The sequence below is a fragment of the Coffea eugenioides genome, chromosome 11 (assembly GCF_003713205.1).
Source record: "Coffea eugenioides isolate CCC68of chromosome 11, Ceug_1.0, whole genome shotgun sequence".
NCBI classification, from domain to species: Eukaryota; Viridiplantae; Streptophyta; class Magnoliopsida; order Gentianales; family Rubiaceae; genus Coffea; species Coffea eugenioides.
Genome location: NC_040045.1, coordinates 22387377 through 22405434, shown reverse-complemented (window position 1 = coordinate 22405434; position 18058 = coordinate 22387377). Strand labels below are relative to the sequence as shown.

Below are 18058 nucleotides of genomic sequence, written 5' to 3'. Positions count from 1 at the left end.
GCCTGCTACTGTCAACAGTATATTAAAAGTTCAGACACCACATAGCTGTAAATACCCGTAGACCCTCCCCCGGCGCAAAGCAAACCAGAAGAAAATGTTCCAAAATAGCTCCGTTAGACCAGTTGAGGTTTTCGCTGTGTTTCATTTATGAAATTGACATCGTCTGGCAGGAAATGGATTAGAAAATATAAGATACACCGCATGCATCATGTCGCTTTCTTCAACCGTACCGATGTTTTATCAGAAAATTTCAAATTTCTAAAAAAGATAACCAGCATTAATCTTGAAAGTTTAGAAATCGCTGCTCGCGAGAGAGAGAAACAAATAAATTACAAATAACCAAAAAAGTTTATCCTAAAAATTTAGAAGAGTCGAATGGCAAACCTCAAAAGGAAATAATACGAATGCATTCAAGTCTGAGGTTGAAGTCCATTTTCCTCGTCAATACAAACCCAAAGGAAAATTACCTCAAAAACTTTTAACTCATCCCACACCCCCGTTTGGAATGAATCATCAGTAACGGTACCTGCTCCTTTCCCGATCCCGATCCCGATCCCTCTCCCGTTCGCGTCCATAATCCCGGTCTCGATCATATTCATAATTTCGATCTCTATCTCTTCCCCTATCTCGTTCTCTGCTTCTGCTTCTATGCCTATCCCTCTCTCTGTCCTCACTCTCTCTTCCTTTGCCTCTGCTTCCTTCCCTTTTATCTCGGTCACCAGCACCTGCCAGCAATTACATTCAGATGTCAGGTAAAGCAACTTCATATAACAAATGGTTTGGTGCAGGAGTACAATCACAAAACAAAAACACTTTGACAATGTGTGTCATATAACATCATGAATTTACACGAGATTTCACTCAACAAAGCTTAGGCAATCAACAGTCATATTAACACTAGGGCATATGTACCCTAGTGCATTTCCTTTGGATTAGTGCTGGAAGTGCTGGAAAAAAGGAAGTCAATTCCTAAAACTCCTAATTTCAGGCTACCACCAGACCATTCTAGCTTGCAGCACCTCTTCCTTTCCTGGTAACAGTCAAGGGTAGCCCAGTGGAAGAACTACTGATAATCAGTGCTACTGCTGGTAGGGCTGTTTGGCATCAGGTCAGATTAAGTAAAGCTTACATCAGGTCCCATATTTCTAATACTATCTTCTCTGAGCTCCATGGTCACTACAATAAACTCATCAAAGAATAGCCCCTCCTGATTTACAGCTTTAGATCTAGTAGCATCGGCAATGGACCTAAGAGGATTATACAGCTACAGTACCAAACTCACTCACAGGTTCTTCAGTTTAGCTGCTCAGTTTCAACATTACTCAGTGTCCAATGTCGAAACATAGTTTGCAGTGATTAAAAAACAGAACAAAAGTGAAACTGGGATTTCTAGTTAATGACAAGAAGTAAAACAAGTGAATAACTCCTTGGAAGAAATGATTTCAAATTAAAATGTGAAACTGGTTGACTCGCTATTGTCTCTGCCAAAGACCTCCCTCTAGATCCCTGTCCTTTTACCGTGCAGTAAATATTGCTCTGAGCATTAGTTGTAATTTTATAAGTTACTACAGGCACTTTATTGATGTTACTCCATCATTATGTACTTGATTAGAATAGGTCTTAGTCAAACAACTATTACATATTGTAACTGGCAAAAGTGCAAAAGTTTACTTTTGGGATTGTTCTTGAGCAGTAAGTTGGGCCCTAGGTTGCCTAACAGGTAATTTGTAGAGGCATCAACATTTGACCACACCACGTTAACAAGTAATAATAATTCCTTTATTATCAACTTTCAAGAAAACAACTAGTAAATTTCAATGAGAAATTCAAAAACAAAAGCAGCGGAGGAAAATCAGAGAAAAGAAAAGGTTGATGCACCATGTTCTATCGAATGGAACATTACGCAATGGACAGTCCACTGCTGGCTATTATTGGAGACCAGTAATCCAAATCAAATTTGTGGTAAATGATTAATTTTCCCAATTGTAAAGGAAAATTGACGGTGCTGAGCACAAGACATGGTCCAATTAATTCTCCCCTCCTGATTTATGAATTATGCCGTCTACCAATTATTAGGGCTAACAATTTTAATGAAAGACTCCAACTATTGTCAAATAATTGAAAATAATTGACTGAAACATGTAAAATAATGACTTTTATAGAACTCCTCCACAAAAAAGGCGCTACTAGTTTGACATTATCTAGACCGGCTGAAAATATGTCCACAAATTATTCCCATGACAAATACAGAGGCATGCTAATAAGGTCTGGAGAAAAAACTTTCATCCACAAAGTAATGCAATGTTCTACAAACTCTTTCCAATTGTGCAAATGCTTCCCTCAAAGAGATTTGCAGTTCCCTCCTTCAGAACCATAAAACACGGCAAGGGCGTGATCTCTCTAAGCACTTCTAATAAAGACAGTTTTTTTGAGATTAATATAACGGGAAGTACATCTATCTTTTATTTTAGGTACTTTTTCATGTTATGATAATAAAAGTAAAATTTCTAATGAGGAAATATTTTAACTGCACGAGCAATTCCAGATTCTGGAATTAAAAGGAGACACCTAAAACCAGGTAAGTGGCTCCTTTTCTTTGGTAAAATTTTTCTCACGAAAAAAATTATATAGCATGCTTCTTAGGATTTTCCATAGATATGTACAACACCAAATTGTAGCTAGTAGCTAGTTTCTTGTAATGGGGTAATTTTATTATCCTGCCACTACAAATTGGATATTTTTACACAAATGGCAATGCCTAAATTGTCCATATCCCGACCTTATGTTTACAAGTATTGCTTATTTCAAATGATTTTTACACTGACCAGGTAGTAATCCACAAAATACAGCTCTCCAAATGGTTCTCATTTCCTCTCACAGAATTATATAGCATGAGGAATGCATGTATATTTTTCTGTGGGTTAATCCTTTAACACATGCACATAACCACATTAAAATGAAAAGCCAGAAGAATATTGAGCGCTTTCCTTCTATCAAGCCATGCTCCAAGGACCCAACTCCATAGAAGCAGAGTTAAAATAAAATGCAGCCTTTCACCTATCTCCTAGAAAAAACACCAAGATATTGTACTTCTCTCCCTCCTAAGTTCTGTCAAAGGATGATGCTCCAGATGTGCAGCTTTGAACACCAAAAAGGGTTGCTTTCCTTGGAGTAGAGGCCTCTTATGGAATGAAAGGACTCTCCTACACCTTTTCCCCAAAATGTCTCTCTGGTACTTCTAACAATCATGCTCATATGCTATTTGCAAGAAATTCTACTTATCTACCAATTACTGTCACAAGTTTCTCTTGTAAAAGAACTGTACCATTTTGTCGGGCAAGTTTTCTGTTGCCTTTATCTAGATATTAAAAGTAGGTATACAACTATAATTATCCATTTCTGGTAATATCACAAGGAAGAAATACTGGCAGTTGATGTGATAGGCAGGTATTTTATAAAATCTAGAGCAAGATATTCAATCAGTTTGTAAGCCTACGGTTTAAAGAGGAAAACCAATGTAGAAACCTTTTAGGAGCTTTCAGACAAACATACACTGTATTATCTGTTTTCATGTGATGAAAAATGATTGGATTATTAATCCCATGTCATCCTTGTCTCGTTAGTTTCTGCACATGGGATTGACTCATCCCATAAACCAACATAGTCCAATGCCCGGGGGGTAAAACAATCCCATGGGGCAGGTGAGATTATTTATGCTAAAATGATAGCTTGTTGAGACAACAAAATAATGACACTCTTTATGGAATTACTTTTGATAACCAAAGCAATAATGGCATACCTGCCAAGGATAAGAATTGACTGTTTATGGGGTATCTTCTCAATAATTACATCCTAACCAAACTTAAACAATTATCTTAACTAGGATGAGGAATCCCAGGATGAGCCTTCTACGGACAATTAACCAGGATGACTTATCCTCCCTTATGTAATCCTCACACCAAATGACACCTAAGTTCTTGAGAAGAATGCAATCAAAATCAATGATTTTTATCACCCAAATGTCTCAAATGCGAACAGAAATAAGCACTTAATCTGCCTAAAGAACTCCTCATCCTCTTTTACAGCACACTGAGGTTAACATAAAATTCAAAGACTTGACCTAAAAAACTAAATTGCAAACAGTTCAAAAGCTAACAAAAGGAAACTTAATAAATACTGAGAGGATTAGCTTCCAAAGTATGCAACTTTAGCATGTATAGCTCAAACAAAAAACCAAATTCCGAGGCAACAACCTTTCAATAAATTTGATTATTGCAAAAGTTTTGACTTGATAGCAGACAAATTTACCATAATCTTTAACGTTAAGAGATACCAAAATCCAAATGATCATCTTCACAAGCAATGTATAATTCATTTCAATTTTAATCCAATATGGGCTGAGCACTCCCATCTACCAGCATAGACTGAAAAGGTCCAAAACATCTCAGACTCTTGAGAGAAAGTAGATGATGACAAGAGCTTCAACAGCGCTCATCAATCTCCAAAATCACGTCCAGAAACTAAATCCAATAGTACACCTACTTTTGAAAAATTTACTAACTAATGCTTCATTCTTCCTTCATTCATAAATTAGTATTACAATCTTGTCACAATGGTTCTTCAATACCCCAGTACTTCAAATTCTGACTTGATTTTTTTATTATGAATTTATTGATTGTTTGGGCTCATAAAATATCTGGGAAACAACCACTCTTGTCTATTCCTCTCACTGGCATAAACCTAAAACAAATATGTTCCATAATACTACAATAGCATGTTCCTCGTCATGGGCAGCAATAGCTCCACCTAATAGAAACTTATATATGTAGACAAATTTAACGAATCTTACCTCTAGTTTTTCAAAATCACCTTAAAATCTAGTTATACCAAAATATTGAAGCATTTCTCTAGTCTTGATAACTAATACGTCTGCCCTTCTAAACTTATCATCCAAAGCAAACTAGTAGAAAAGTTCCACTGAATTTTATAAATTACCATGCTGCATTAGGTTAACATACTTCATACTCAGCATGTGACGTTGCAGCATCACAAGAATATAAAAGCTTTTCCAGTTTCATATCTCTTTCCCCAGTTGGATGTTATTATATATAAATCCCAGCCATAGAGACATCACAAACACCAACCTCGTCCACAGAAAACCAGATATACTAGAAATCACAGTCAATGCATCCGAATATGCCAATAACACAAAAGAGATGTCACTTAAGTCCAAGACAAAACATTGTACGTGATGTGCACAACAAAGCATTGTATGTGATGTATGGTTCTTCCAGTGTTTCACTTCCTTGGGGATAATTTGATTCCAGTAATGATTCTGATTATTTACATTATTAATCAGTTAAGGGTGTCTTGCATCCAGAAACCACCTAGGACTGACACCTAGAGTCAATATATCATCCTTCGACTGCTCACCATCTACTGCTGCTTCTGCTTCTTGTAGCCTTGTGCAATTTTAACACTTTCCAAACCATGTTTTTAATCTGATTTCTGCTTTTCTTTTTGTAAGCTCTTTCTAAAAGATTGATAAAGTTGAATTGTTCTGATGTTTTCATTGTGTTTTCAGTTCTTCTACAACTTAATTAATAGCTGCATCGACAGAAAATCCTCATTATGATGGAAGTCATCAAATCTAATATATGAGATCTTGAACATAAGAAATTATGGGGGGAGAAAAAAAGGAAAACTGGGCACTTACCCTAGTGTTTTGCACTAAGTTACCCTAGAAACGTTCCACTCACTCATGCACCATTGGTTTGTAACAACTAGATTCGCCCTTGACAACTATGACCAGCCATAACATCTTAAAGGCCACTTCACACCATCAAGAGAAAAATTTGTATAAGGCTTAAGATGAATATTCCAAATTTATTCAGCTATGAAAGGAAACAAGAATGTGTAACACTTCTAAACAATACAATTAGGACATTTTGCCTGGAGCCAAATCGCAATTTTTAATAATCTATCTGTTGTTTCTGTCTTCTCATTTTTTGTTTTCTTTTTCCTGGGGTATAGCTCTGACAACATACAGTGAAAGGACATAAGATGCACACAAGCATATCAGATGGCTATAAATCTCAAGCAGGCAACCCAAAAAATTGAACAAATAAGTAACTGGACTTTACCTTTTCTCAAACTAATTTGAAATGAAACTAAAACAAAAAAAAAGTGGATCTTCCATAAAGATAATGTAATGCATAGACAAGAATCCAAATATGTTCCATTCCTAAAAAATAGTACATAATTGAATAAGTTTCAAATTTAACTTTAGATGAAGATCAACACAATGACAATGATAATACCTAGATCCTCCACTTCCCATCCAGCACGTCCAGCACCAGCAAGGCTGTGACCAGCTTCAGCTTGTTTCATCTTTGCACGGAATTTCTTCTTAAGATTACCAAACTCATCGTACATTTCCCCGTCATCCTAGGATATAGGAGTAAGATAAGTGTCAAGATCTAATGAAAATTATTCACTCATCTTTCTCTACTACATCTCTTTCTTACCTCTTCTGCTTCCCTCCGCCTTCTTCTAGTTTCCTCTATTTCATCTTCATCAAGTTCTTTGTAGCCTCCACCACGCCCACCTCTTTGAAAATCAATAATAACAACCAAAATCAGTCCCTTATCCACAAATACTCTATCTAATGCTCTGAAAAGAAGTTAGAACTTGTATTTAAAAAGGCTTAATTGCTTTAGGATAAAAAAGGATATAACACAAGGACAGAGCCAAAATTCACGCAAAAGCATGACCAGCAAAACTAAATTCGGCACCAGTAAACTGCCCTTAGCATACACTTAAACTAAAAGCACATGACACCAACATTGAGGACAACATCTAGTGCTTGAATGTCCATTCAAAAGGTTAACTTCATTTCCCTTTCACAAGTCAACCATGAGTAGGCATTTAAAAGGCCATTACTGCATCTTCCAAAAGTAAACTGATATGCAATATTGCATCTATGATTGCCATAAGCAGCTACCTCAAGAAAAGGACATATGGTTCAAACAAAGCACCATTTCAGAGATAGTATCTGCTAATGACTAGAAGAGCAAGAGAATGAGTTATCTTGGAACACAAGGTGTGTGTGCAATTAGGAGAAATCAACATTTTTTACATAAACTTTTAAATGAAGAGTCTGGGAATATATTCATAAGATTATTTGTTGGTCTCTAAGATTATAGTCTTAACAAAAAAATATATAAAAAGGGAAAAATAGCCCCTAAAAGGCAGATCAACCATCCCACCAAAGGTAGCGTCTCATTATATGGTAATAAAGGACGAAACCCACCTAAGCCATAGGAGAGTCCAAACTTGTAGGGGTTGTAACATGCACACATTTAGTTTCAACAAAGTCCAACAAGACCAAAACACTGTTCAAAGATGACAGAACTTGGAAAGTTACATTCAATCCTGGAATTAGAAAAGCTTAGGAAATGGATAACCCACTAAAAGCCTACAGGATAACAACATGGCTGCTCCCTCAGCTATTAGAAACAACAGTGCAGCAAAAATAAAGACCAGGAATTAAAAATGCGCAGATGATCCATCAACTTTGATGTGTTACAGGACAAAGAGGATATGGAACCTTAAAGATAATGGACATCAGACACTCATTTAAGCAGTTTAAGAATCAGTGGGACTGCAAGCAGAGATTCTATTTAATAACTACGTACTTGTTACTCTTTCTCTGTAAGTGACTCAAATTTCCAAATAAAGAGAAATAAGAAAAAATCTGGACTAAAAAAATCTGAAAATACGAAAAAATAGCTTTCTTCAGTTTCTAGCATTGTAAAACAGATAACTCATCGATAGTTATACACTCAAACCTCTCGAGGGATGGAAAGACAAGCTAATCATCACTAACTTTAAAACTGCAATATAAATTTATAGAAAATATAGCATTCCTCAATACTTAAAACCCCTCAACTGCTGGATACGTCGTAGTCATCAGTATCAGTTCTCCACCCAAAAAAAATAGTATCAACATAGACAGCAAAGTACCTAACACCACCTTCAGTGTGGCCAGGTTTATTGGTGTTGCAGATGTTGCATTTAGTGCGCTTTGCCCAATTAATATTACCACACCTGGAGCAGCAAGTGAAATGCAGAAGCATAAGTCACACATTAAACAATATGATTGAATGTTAGGAAAGAAAGAAACCAAAACAGAGTAGGATCATCATCTCCACAAACACAGAAATCCAGATCAGATGCAAATATAACCCAACTCACTTATCTTCTGATCAACTTTAAAGATCTCAAATGCACTAAGCAGTACATATGACACATTGAATAACAATGACATACTATGCATTTGAAACAATAAATATAAGAGACCAATTACCGAAGGCAGAAGAATATGCAACCAAAACCGTTTACATACAAAACCATCGAATGCACTGATTGTCATCAGAAGACAAACAATTAATTTCGATGGCAAAAAGCACTTGATGGTAAGAGAAACTCTCTTCAGTAGGATGCCTTCAAAAGAGACTTCTAAGCACACTTCACTGAGGACAGAGCCAGGGGCAGAAGTCCATAAGATCAAAAGTATGTATCTAATGCTCAAAGAATGAGGGTTAGATGGACTCATCACTTTACGCTACACAGGGAGGCAGAAAGAAAAAGATCATCAAAGGTCAAAGCATCTCATCTGTTACAGAAAACCTCCCAAGTCAATAATACTATCAAAAATTTTTTTGGTGGAGAAACAAAGAATTTTTCTTTTTTCGCAGGGAAGGGGAAGAGAAGCGAGCTGCTGGAGTGCTTGAAAAGACACGAGGGGCAACAGCTGCGACAGAGAATGAGACCTTTCCAGTAGGATTTTCTTCTACCAGAGATATTAAACTATACAGCAAAAGAAGACCACAAAGTTTTATCTTAATGTAAACATTCCTCTAGCACCTGATAGTCTTAAGCTTTTAGCCATAAAAACAAATTTTAAACAGCCACACAAGTCTCTACTTATTTCCTGATTCATAAAAATCTTGTCTTTCAGTTCGAACTTAGTTGATTTCTTTGGCTCCTCATGTTTCTTATTATCTAAGAAATGTAAATTATCTAATTTTTCATTTAAAATGATTCATTTTATGCTTACCATTACGTTATCACGTTTAGAGTAAAGCACTCTGATTGTGTCCCCTAATAAGAAATATCCAATACTTAACATATGAGTTTGTTCAGCAGATCACAGTTCTTGGGTGGGGTAGACAAATCCAGGCCAGAATGTAAGAGAACTTTAAATAAAGGTTATAAGTTGACGATAAAACATGTAAAATTAATCAGCATATGTAAATTCAACATTTATCAGCAAACCAGCAAGTTTTAAAGGACATAATTCAATTCATTCATCTTAACAGTTGCTACGGTTATTTTTGCAAAGATCAATGAGTATTCATCAAAACAAAAACTGTTGCAGCATAAATCAGAGAGATCACTAAAGAAAGAGGCACAGGCAGCCTAGTTTGCAAATAGCTCAGAATACAATAAAAGCTAGACAGCAACCTCATTCTCAGAGAGATTAAAGCAAGGAGCAAATTCCTTACATTGGACAAGGCCAATCATTCGGACCAAAAAGTCCACCAACTGCACGGTTACTGCTCCCAATCTCTTGGCCACCCTGGCCTCTTCCCCGACCTCCAGATCCTGCAACACCAGCAGAAACACCGGCAGGTCGTGCGCTACCACAAAGATTGCACACACCACGAAATGCGAAGTTCACATTGGAGCAACTGTTATTGCCATAAATATTTCCAGAACAAACTTTCAGTTTTACTAATTATTTCACAGGATGACATACTCAAAAGAACAGATAAAAAGGGAACACAAAAGAGTATGAAAAAGCTGCTCACCAATGATCACATCACAGACCTTGTATTCGGACACATCCAGTCTCCATCTTGCTGCCAAGCTTTCCCAGTAGCATCCCCTCGACCTCTACCTCGTCCAGCACCTCCGTTAATCTCCCTAGCACCTACCTCCAGCCCAACAAGATCACTACCTAAGCTTGGATTCTCATCCTTGCTCTTTGACTCCGCCATAAAAACACCAATTATTGCTCCATGGAAATCGTTGTTGTTGAACCAATCAACAGCAGCTAATGCAGCATGAGGGTCCTCATACGTTACTGTGGCATCCCCTTTTGGCTCATTCGTTACTTTGTCACGATATAGCCATATTTTCGGTCGCCCTGTTCGCTTATCTTTCTATCATACGTAATTAAAAATATACTGTCAAAACCGTAATGAAACGGACAGAAGTGCAGAACAAGCACTATTCTAGTTACATTTCGACCAAAATCTGATCAAAATTCGTACCTTTAACACCCCAATAGTGCCAAAAAATTCAGCTAACATATCCTCATTCGTGCCAGGAGGCAAATTACAAACATAAACTGAGCCATTTGCAGGAGCTGCTTTTCCTGAATAGCTTGCCATTCATGCTAGTACCATGAATTATCACCAAAAAGCAAAAAACTGCAGAACTCATAAATATTACCTATATCTGAGTACTGAAATAATTGCAGAAAAATCTAGCTTATTAAATACGAAAAACAAAAGAAAAAAATATGCAGCAGTACTTTGCAAGAATTTCGATAAAATCGTCGAATTGTTAAATGCAAATTAAAATTGAAAGTTCGGTAACAAACATACATCAGTGAGACTCACCGGATTCCGAGTCTAGTGAGTTGACTCGGGAAGAGAGAGGCGGAGAGGAACCCTTGATTTGGTTTCTGAGAGACTGCCGATTTGTTCTCAGTTCTTCGTTTTACAGAAAATTTAGAAATAAAAAAAATCCTAATAAGACCGGTTAATAATAAGGTATTGGCTGTAACGGCCCATTCGACAGAGAGAGTTCAAGCCCAGGGTGCAAGCTTCCTGCCCCAATCATGTGCAGTTTTGGCCCAACGGTTCTGAAGGCCCCGATATTTTGGACTTTCGTATTAGCGGGAGTAAAAAACTAAAACTACGCTTAGATTGAGATATTTGATAAAAGATTTGAAATTTTTTCAAAATTTTCAAATTATTTATATTATTTAAAAGATATTTAAATTTGTAAACTATCAATTATTCTAGTATTTAAAATATATTTTAATAGTTGATGTCATACAAATCTAATTGTCTATTAAACAATCCAAACAACTAAATTAATTTGGATGGATTGCAAAATTTTCATCAAATTTTTCAATCCAAATGAAACCTATAGTTTCGAGGAACATAGACATCAAGCCTTAAGGTTTGTAACACAGGGTGCGCTTATATAGCTATTTATTTAGAATTTATTTGAGATAATCTTTTGGGATATTGATAAGCATTTGGACAACAGCTAAGGGTCTGTTTGATAACATAAAAAAGTGCTGAATCTAAATTTTTCAGACATTCAGATGTTTTGAGTGTTTGATAAATGAAAATCCATTCTAATATACACGGCCAATACTATTCCACATGGAATTCAAAGTACCATGGATTTTTTGCTGGAGTTGAATTCCATGTGGAATAGTATTGGCCGTGTGCGGGAATAAAAATCTAAAACTAAGCTTAGATTGAGATATTTGATAAAAGATTTGAATTTTTTTCAAAATTTTCAAATTATTTATATTATTTAAAAGATATTTAAATTTGTAAACTATCAATTATTATAGTATTTAAAATATATTTTAATAGTTGATGTCATACAAATATAATTGTCTATTAAGCAATCCAAACAACTAAATTAATTTGGATGGATTGCAAAATTTTCATCAAATTTTTCAATCCAAATGAAACCTATAGTTTCGAGGAACATAGACATCAAGCCTTAAGGTTTGTAACACAGGGTGCGCTTAGATAGCTATTTATTTAGAATTTATTTGAGATAATCTTTTGGGATATTGATAAGCATTTGGACAGCAGCTAAGGGTCTGTTTGATAATATAAAAAAGTATTGAATCTAAATTTTTCGGACATTCAGATGTTTTGAGTGTTTAATAAATGAAAATCCATTTGCTGAACTTGTTAGGTAGTGCTGAACTTGTGTGTATTTTTTTCAGCACAAGAGTCCTAACAGAATGCTTAATTCTGATAGGAATCAATAGAATTACTTCAATTACCTTATCTTATCTACCAAATCTACCCTTGTTTGTTAATTATGTTCAAAATTCTTATCTAATTAAACAATCTAATATTCTCTAGCTAATGATTTTCTATTTCTTTTTTCTCCCTTTGGAATGATTTTCACGTCTTCTCCATACTCCACATATAATATATTTCATCTTTTATATTAATTTGATTTAAAAATAAATATTATCATTTTCATACCTAACATTTTTAGCTAATTAAATCATAGGTTCTATTTCTTTTTTGAATGAAAAGATATAAGGGTAAATTTGTCAAATTTAACTTATTAAGTATTCAGTTATAAATGTTTATCAAATAGTATAAATAGGTTTAACATTAAAATTCAGACATTCATATATTTCTTTTCAATACTTAAAATTCAGCAAATTAATTGTTTCAGTATTCAGAATTTAGAATTCAGACTTCAGAATTCAGATTCAGTTTTATCAAACGGAACTGATGTGTGCACAGATCTCGGCCCACGTAATGACCCAGTCCGAGTTCCATTGGGCCCAGTCACACGTACACGAGCCAAACTCTTCAAAGAATCACTCCAAGCCCTTGTTAGAGTTGTCCAAGACCAGCATGGAGTCCACAAAGATATTGAGGGATTGGAGAGAGACAATCAAGTCACTTACACCATGATCCAAGCCCATGAAGAGTCAAATGGGCCGCCAAAAGAGTTGACCGAATAAGGCCTTAGGCCCTAGCATTTATTTAGCAATTGATTAGTGTTGAAGTAAGAGCATGGGCCGGCCCATCTTGTTCCAAGAGCATGGGCCGACTTTTCCCTTTCCTAATCACTTTAGGGTTTTAGTAACTTTAGTCTATAAATAGACTTGCTTTGTAAGGTTTCGGGGTAGACATTTGATCAATAAAGTTTGCTTATTTTCGTTTATTCTTCTTGTGAGAATTTTCGAGCACTTTACTTGCTCTGGCAAGGGTTTTGAGCAATCTTGCGTCTTGTCCTTGATTGTTCTACCGACCTATCCCTTGGAGTAATCACCTTCATTGGAGTCGTCGTGCTACCACCTTTAATCAAATCGTGTCGTGCGTTTGATTCTAGGTTCCGCCATCTAAGCGTTGGACAACCTCGCTAGATTCTTGGGTAAACGTGCTACGTGTCTCGAAACAAGTTGATCGAGGAACGTATCAGTTGGCTTCAGAACTTTAGTTGAGGTATCTTCCGTTATATCTATAGTTTTGTCTTAGTTTGCCTTATTTCCGCTGCCTTGTTTTGCGAAAAATTCTGCTCATATAGTTGTTATTCTTGTCGCACATCGTTACAAAAAAAAAAAAATTTATGTTCGTTAGTTGATTCTTGTTGCGCCGTCTTTCATTGGAAAATTCTGTCCGTTTGTGTTACTTTGTTGCCTTGTTTTTGGTCGTGTGTTGGGGCGAATCTGCCCAACGTTTGTGTCCGCACCTTAGCTCTTTTGTTGGCGTCAAAGCTGTCCATGCATACGTGGTTATTGCCTTCAAATCTGACCGTATTTGGTGCACCAAAATTCTGGTTTCGTGTTGTGTTCAATTCTGTCCGCAACTTGCTTGCTGCGTTGCGTCGTTAGTTGTTGCCAATCAGCCCATAGTTCGAGTCGTGCGTAGTGGATACCCCAATCTGCCGTGGTCATCAAAGAGCAAAAGAAAAGTGCTAGGGGTGACGGCTAGGGTTTGCTAGGTGCGGCTAGGATTTTCCAAGTTGCGGCTAGGGTTTCTTCTTGTTGTCAAATCTGTCCAAGTATTATTTGCCTTGTCCAAGTTGTTTGCTTAACTTTTCTAAACTGATTTTGGGTTAAGAACTTGTTGGGGTTGTGAATCTTGGAGAGAATCTACAAGATTTTAAGGTTCTTGAAGTTCTTGGTTGCTACCTTGAAATTCTTGAAACCCTTGATACGAATCTTGATAGTTCTTGGGGGTTTGAAAATTGCATTAGAGGGCTGACCAGGTTGCTGGAATTTTATTCATTCGACCAAGTGTTGAATTGTTCCTTAAGTCAAAAAAAAAAAAACAGAAACGAAAAAGAAAAGAAAGTAACCCATTCGGCTAAGGCAAGGAGGCCGAGCAAGGAAAGAAAAGGAAGAACGTGGTTCTTTATTACCAAGTCAGATTTGCTACATCTTTCTTCCACCCAAAACAGAAATTTAAAACCCAAGAAAAAGTGCTCAAAAGTTTTGACGTACCTCTTCTTGAAATTCTTGATCATCTTGTGCCTTGATAACATGAACCACCCTTCGAGGTTCTTGAATTTCTTGGCCATCTTGTTTCTTGAAAACTTGAACCTCCCTTCGGATAAAAAGATTCTTGTACGTTCTTGCATCCATACGAGACTTTCGTGGCCTAGGAGTAAATTTCTTGGGAGAGGCTTGGGCAACTTGTGGGGAAGAAATTTGTGAGATATCACTTACCTCTTCTTGTTGGGACCCCATAGCCGAAACTATTTTGCTTGTTGCGCAAGGAGAGCTCAAACCAGATTGCTTCTTGAATGTGTTGTGCGTGAGAAGAGTGCGGCTGTGGGAGGAGTTTTAATAAGAGAATAGCCGACCTTGATGAGAGAATTTTGGAGGGAGAAAGCTGGAAATTTTCGGTTGGCATAGGGGGACTCCAAATCTGATTTGCTAGCCTACTTGGGAGGGGATTTGGAAGTTTCCAAAGGTTGTGCAAGAAAGGTTTTCCAAAGAGTTTTCAAAACCAACTTGTTTTCCAAATCAATTTAGGGAACTAAGTAAAATACTTGGATAGCTCCTTGTTCCACTTGGACACTTTCCTATTTTATCTCCTTGCTTTAAGGAACCACCCCTACTTTCCCTCCTCTGTTTTAGGAGCCACTCCTACATCTTAGGAAATCTAGGGTTTCCTTCCTTAGCATTATTTCCAAATTTGCCTGCTACCCATAACCCTTCAAATCCCGCCCATTCCATCTCAAATTTTCACCCAATTGTGTCCTACACTCTTGCCTACTCTTGGGAAAAGGTTGGAGACAAATCCGTTGGACTTGAGCAACATTTCTCAACTACCTAATCCAACAGGTAAAGGTACTTGGTGAGTCTAACAAGAGTGTTTTGAGTGCTATACCCGAGCGTGAGTGATACACTAAGGGAGTGAAGTGAGGATATATATATTTGCATTGTTCTTGTTACTAACCTTTTGCAGGTCATGGAGCAACAACCTCTCACCAATGACTACTCATTGATGTTCACCGCTATGAAGCATAAACTTAAACGCATTAGTGAGCAATAAATGGAGGAGTTGTACACCCGGTTTAATGAGCTCTCCAAGAGTCTCACCCGAGGCTCGCGGTCTAGATCTCACAATCGGAGTAACCGTAACATCAGGGGAGCAAATAGTGAAAGCTGTTCGGGTAGTGAGGATGATGAACGTGCCGAGAGGCCTATGAGGGACACGCCTAAGAACGAACTCAAGGGGCTTAAGATTCAAGTCCCCGCATTCAAAGGCAAAAATGACCCTGAAACTTACTTGGAGTGGGAAGGCCGTATCGAGATGGTCTTCGACTACTACGACTACAGCGAGGAACAAAAGGTTAAAGTTGCCACCGTGGAGTTCACCGACTACGCACTAGTCTGGTGGGACCAAGTGAGGACCAATAGGAGGAGGATGGGAGAACCACGTGTCCGGACTTGGCGAGAACTCAAGGCACTGATGCGCAAGCGATTTGTTCCTAACTACTACAATCATGATCTCCACTCTAAGCTTCAAACCCTCACTCAAGGCAACATGAGTGTGGAGGACTACTACAAAGAGATCGAGATGGCCATGATGAGGGCCAACATTCAAGAGAACAATGAAGCCACGATGGCTAGGTTTCTTAGAGGTCTCAATCCTGACCTTCAAGAAGCCTTGGAGCTCCAACATTACTTGGACATGCACGACCTTCTAGAACTCGCTATTAAGGCCGAGCGGGGGAAGAAATTAAGACGAGGAGCACGTCCTTTCCAATTTTCTAACACCACTTCATGGAGGGCAAACCAACCACGAAGAGCGACCCACGAAATTGGAAGTGCGGCGCCATCAACCTCTTCTAACCGAATCCAAGGTAACGCCTCTAACCGCAACTCCTATTCTACCCTAACAAGGTTTCCGATGCATCCAGATCCACTTCGAAGGCACCGCACGAGACTCCTAAGACTAGGAGTAGGGAGATCAAGTGCTTCAAATGCCAAGAGTTTGGACATATTCAATCTCAGTGTCCAAACCAACGGGTCATACTAATCACTCACAATGGCGAGATCGTGTCCGATGATGACGACTGTGAGGAGATACCCGAATTGACCAAAGGCGACTGCCTGAATGAAGACTCTGCTGAGGAGGATTGCTCGCCTACACAAGGAGAAGTAGGGTGCTTGGTAGCATGACGAGTGCTAATCGCCCGAGTTAAGGAGGACGAGCAACTACAACGGGAGAACCTGTTTTACACCCATTGTAAAGTAGGTGACAAGGTGTGTAGCCTCATCATCGACGGTGGGAGTTGCACAAACATGGCAAGATTACTCATGGTTGAGAGTTAGGGGTTCCAACTACTAAACATTCACACCCTTATCGCCTCCAATGGTTGAGTGAGGATGGAGAGGTACGTGTCTTCAAACAGGTACACGTTCCCTTTACCATTGGAACTTACACTGATAAAGTTGTTTGTGATGTCGTGCCAATGCACGCAACCCATGTCATCCTAAGGAGATCCTGGCAATTTGACAAACACGTCACATTCGACGGAAGGGCAAACAAGTACACACTCTTGCATGATGGCAAGCGCAAGGTCCTCACCCCACTTACACCTGCACAAGTGTATGAGAACCAATTTAAGTTGCAAAGAGAATGTGAGCAAGACCGTTAAAGGAGGAAATAAAAGGCGGTCGACCCAGGCCACGGCTCCACTTCTGCAAGTGAGCCATCGACCAAGGGTCAAGTAAGCACACCTAGGGTTACACGTGACAAAACACCCACGACACTACCATTAGGAAGCAAAACATGATTATTAAGGCTAAGAACGTTAGAAAAGTTGTGAATTCTGACCAGCCTGTACTTCTCATGATTTGCAAACACGTGCTCTTAGATGTTGTGAGCTCGATAAGGCTTTGCCTGCGAGTATGGTAGCTCTCTTGCAGGAATTTGAGGATATTTTCCCTGACGAGATCCCTGATGGCTTATCACCCATTCGAGAGATTGAACACCAAATCGACCTCATTCCTGGAGCACCACTACCCAACAAATCTGCTTACCGCATGGGCCCTGAGGAGACCAAGGAGTTTCAAAGGCAAGTTGATGGCCTCTTAGGTAAGGGTTGGGTGAAAGAGAGTCTAGATCCTTGCGCTGTGCCTGTGATACTTATCCCCAAAAAGGATGGTACTTGGCGCATGTGTACTGACTGTCGGGTTGTAAACGCTATCACTGTCAAATATCGCTATCCCATTCCTAAACTTGATGATATGCTTGATGAACTCGATGGTGCTTTATTTTCACCAAAATTGACTTGAGGAGTGACTATCATCAAATTAGGATGAAAGAAGGCGACGAGTGGAAAACAGCCTTCAAAATCAAACATGGTCTCTATGAGTGGTTAGTCATGCCTTTTGGCTTGACCAACGCCCCTAGCACCTTCATGCGACTAGTGAACCATGTTTTGAGACATTTTATTGGCAAGTTTGTCATTGTTTACTTTGATGACATCCTGATCTATAGTCGTAGTGAGCATGAGCACTTCGAGCATGTGAGATTAGTTCTTGAGACACTTCGACAGGCGCGTCTATACGCTAACCTCAAGAAGTGCACCTTTTGTACTAACGAGATTGTGTTTTTAGGCTGTGATAAGTTTGCAGGGCATCAAGGTGGACAAATCTAAGATTGAGGCCATCGAGCAATGGCCAACTCCCACATCCGTCCCTGACGTGCGCAACTTTCTTGGATTGGCGGGCTTTTACCGGCGA

At 38.3% G+C, this 18058-nt stretch overlaps 1 protein-coding gene across 2 annotated transcripts; it reads right to left on the bottom strand.

Annotated features, from left to right (window-relative positions):
• Nucleotides 1-313: 313 nt before the first annotated feature.
• Nucleotides 314-10782, bottom strand: LOC113753371 (transcription initiation factor TFIID subunit 15). Of its 2 annotated transcripts, none has more exons than XM_027297508.1 (8): nucleotides 10692-10782; nucleotides 10341-10499; nucleotides 9895-10229; nucleotides 9570-9755; nucleotides 8026-8109; nucleotides 6528-6609; nucleotides 6321-6447; nucleotides 314-725 (listed from the first exon to the last, which is right to left on the bottom strand). In XM_027297508.1, the coding sequence occupies exons 2-8, from the start codon at nucleotides 10458-10460 to the stop codon at nucleotides 514-516; spliced, it is 1146 nt and encodes a 381-aa protein (XP_027153309.1). In that variant the 5' UTR covers nucleotides 10461-10499; nucleotides 10692-10782; the 3' UTR covers nucleotides 314-513. The 2 variants fall into 2 exon arrangements, with proteins under 2 accessions (XP_027153309.1, XP_027153310.1); XM_027297509.1 differs by having other exon boundaries at nucleotides 10341-10465.
• Between the last annotated feature and the right edge of the window lie 7276 nt (nucleotides 10783-18058).

What these genes read in the sequence shown, in the direction of transcription:
- LOC113753371 (XM_027297508.1), bottom strand. Translation starts at nt 10,460, where the DNA reads ATGGCAAGCTATTCAGGAAAAGCAGCTCCTGCAAATGGCTCAGTTTAT. An exon ending in GCACTATTGGGGTGTTAAAG is followed by an intron (nt 10,230 to 10,340) that starts GTACGAATTTTG and finishes TACGTATGATAG; the next exon opens with AAAGATAAGCGAACAGGGCG. An exon ending in ATGGGAAGTGGAGGATCTAG is followed by an intron (nt 726 to 6,320) that starts GTATTATCATTG and finishes AATTGCTGGCAG; the next exon opens with GTGCTGGTGACCGAGATAAA.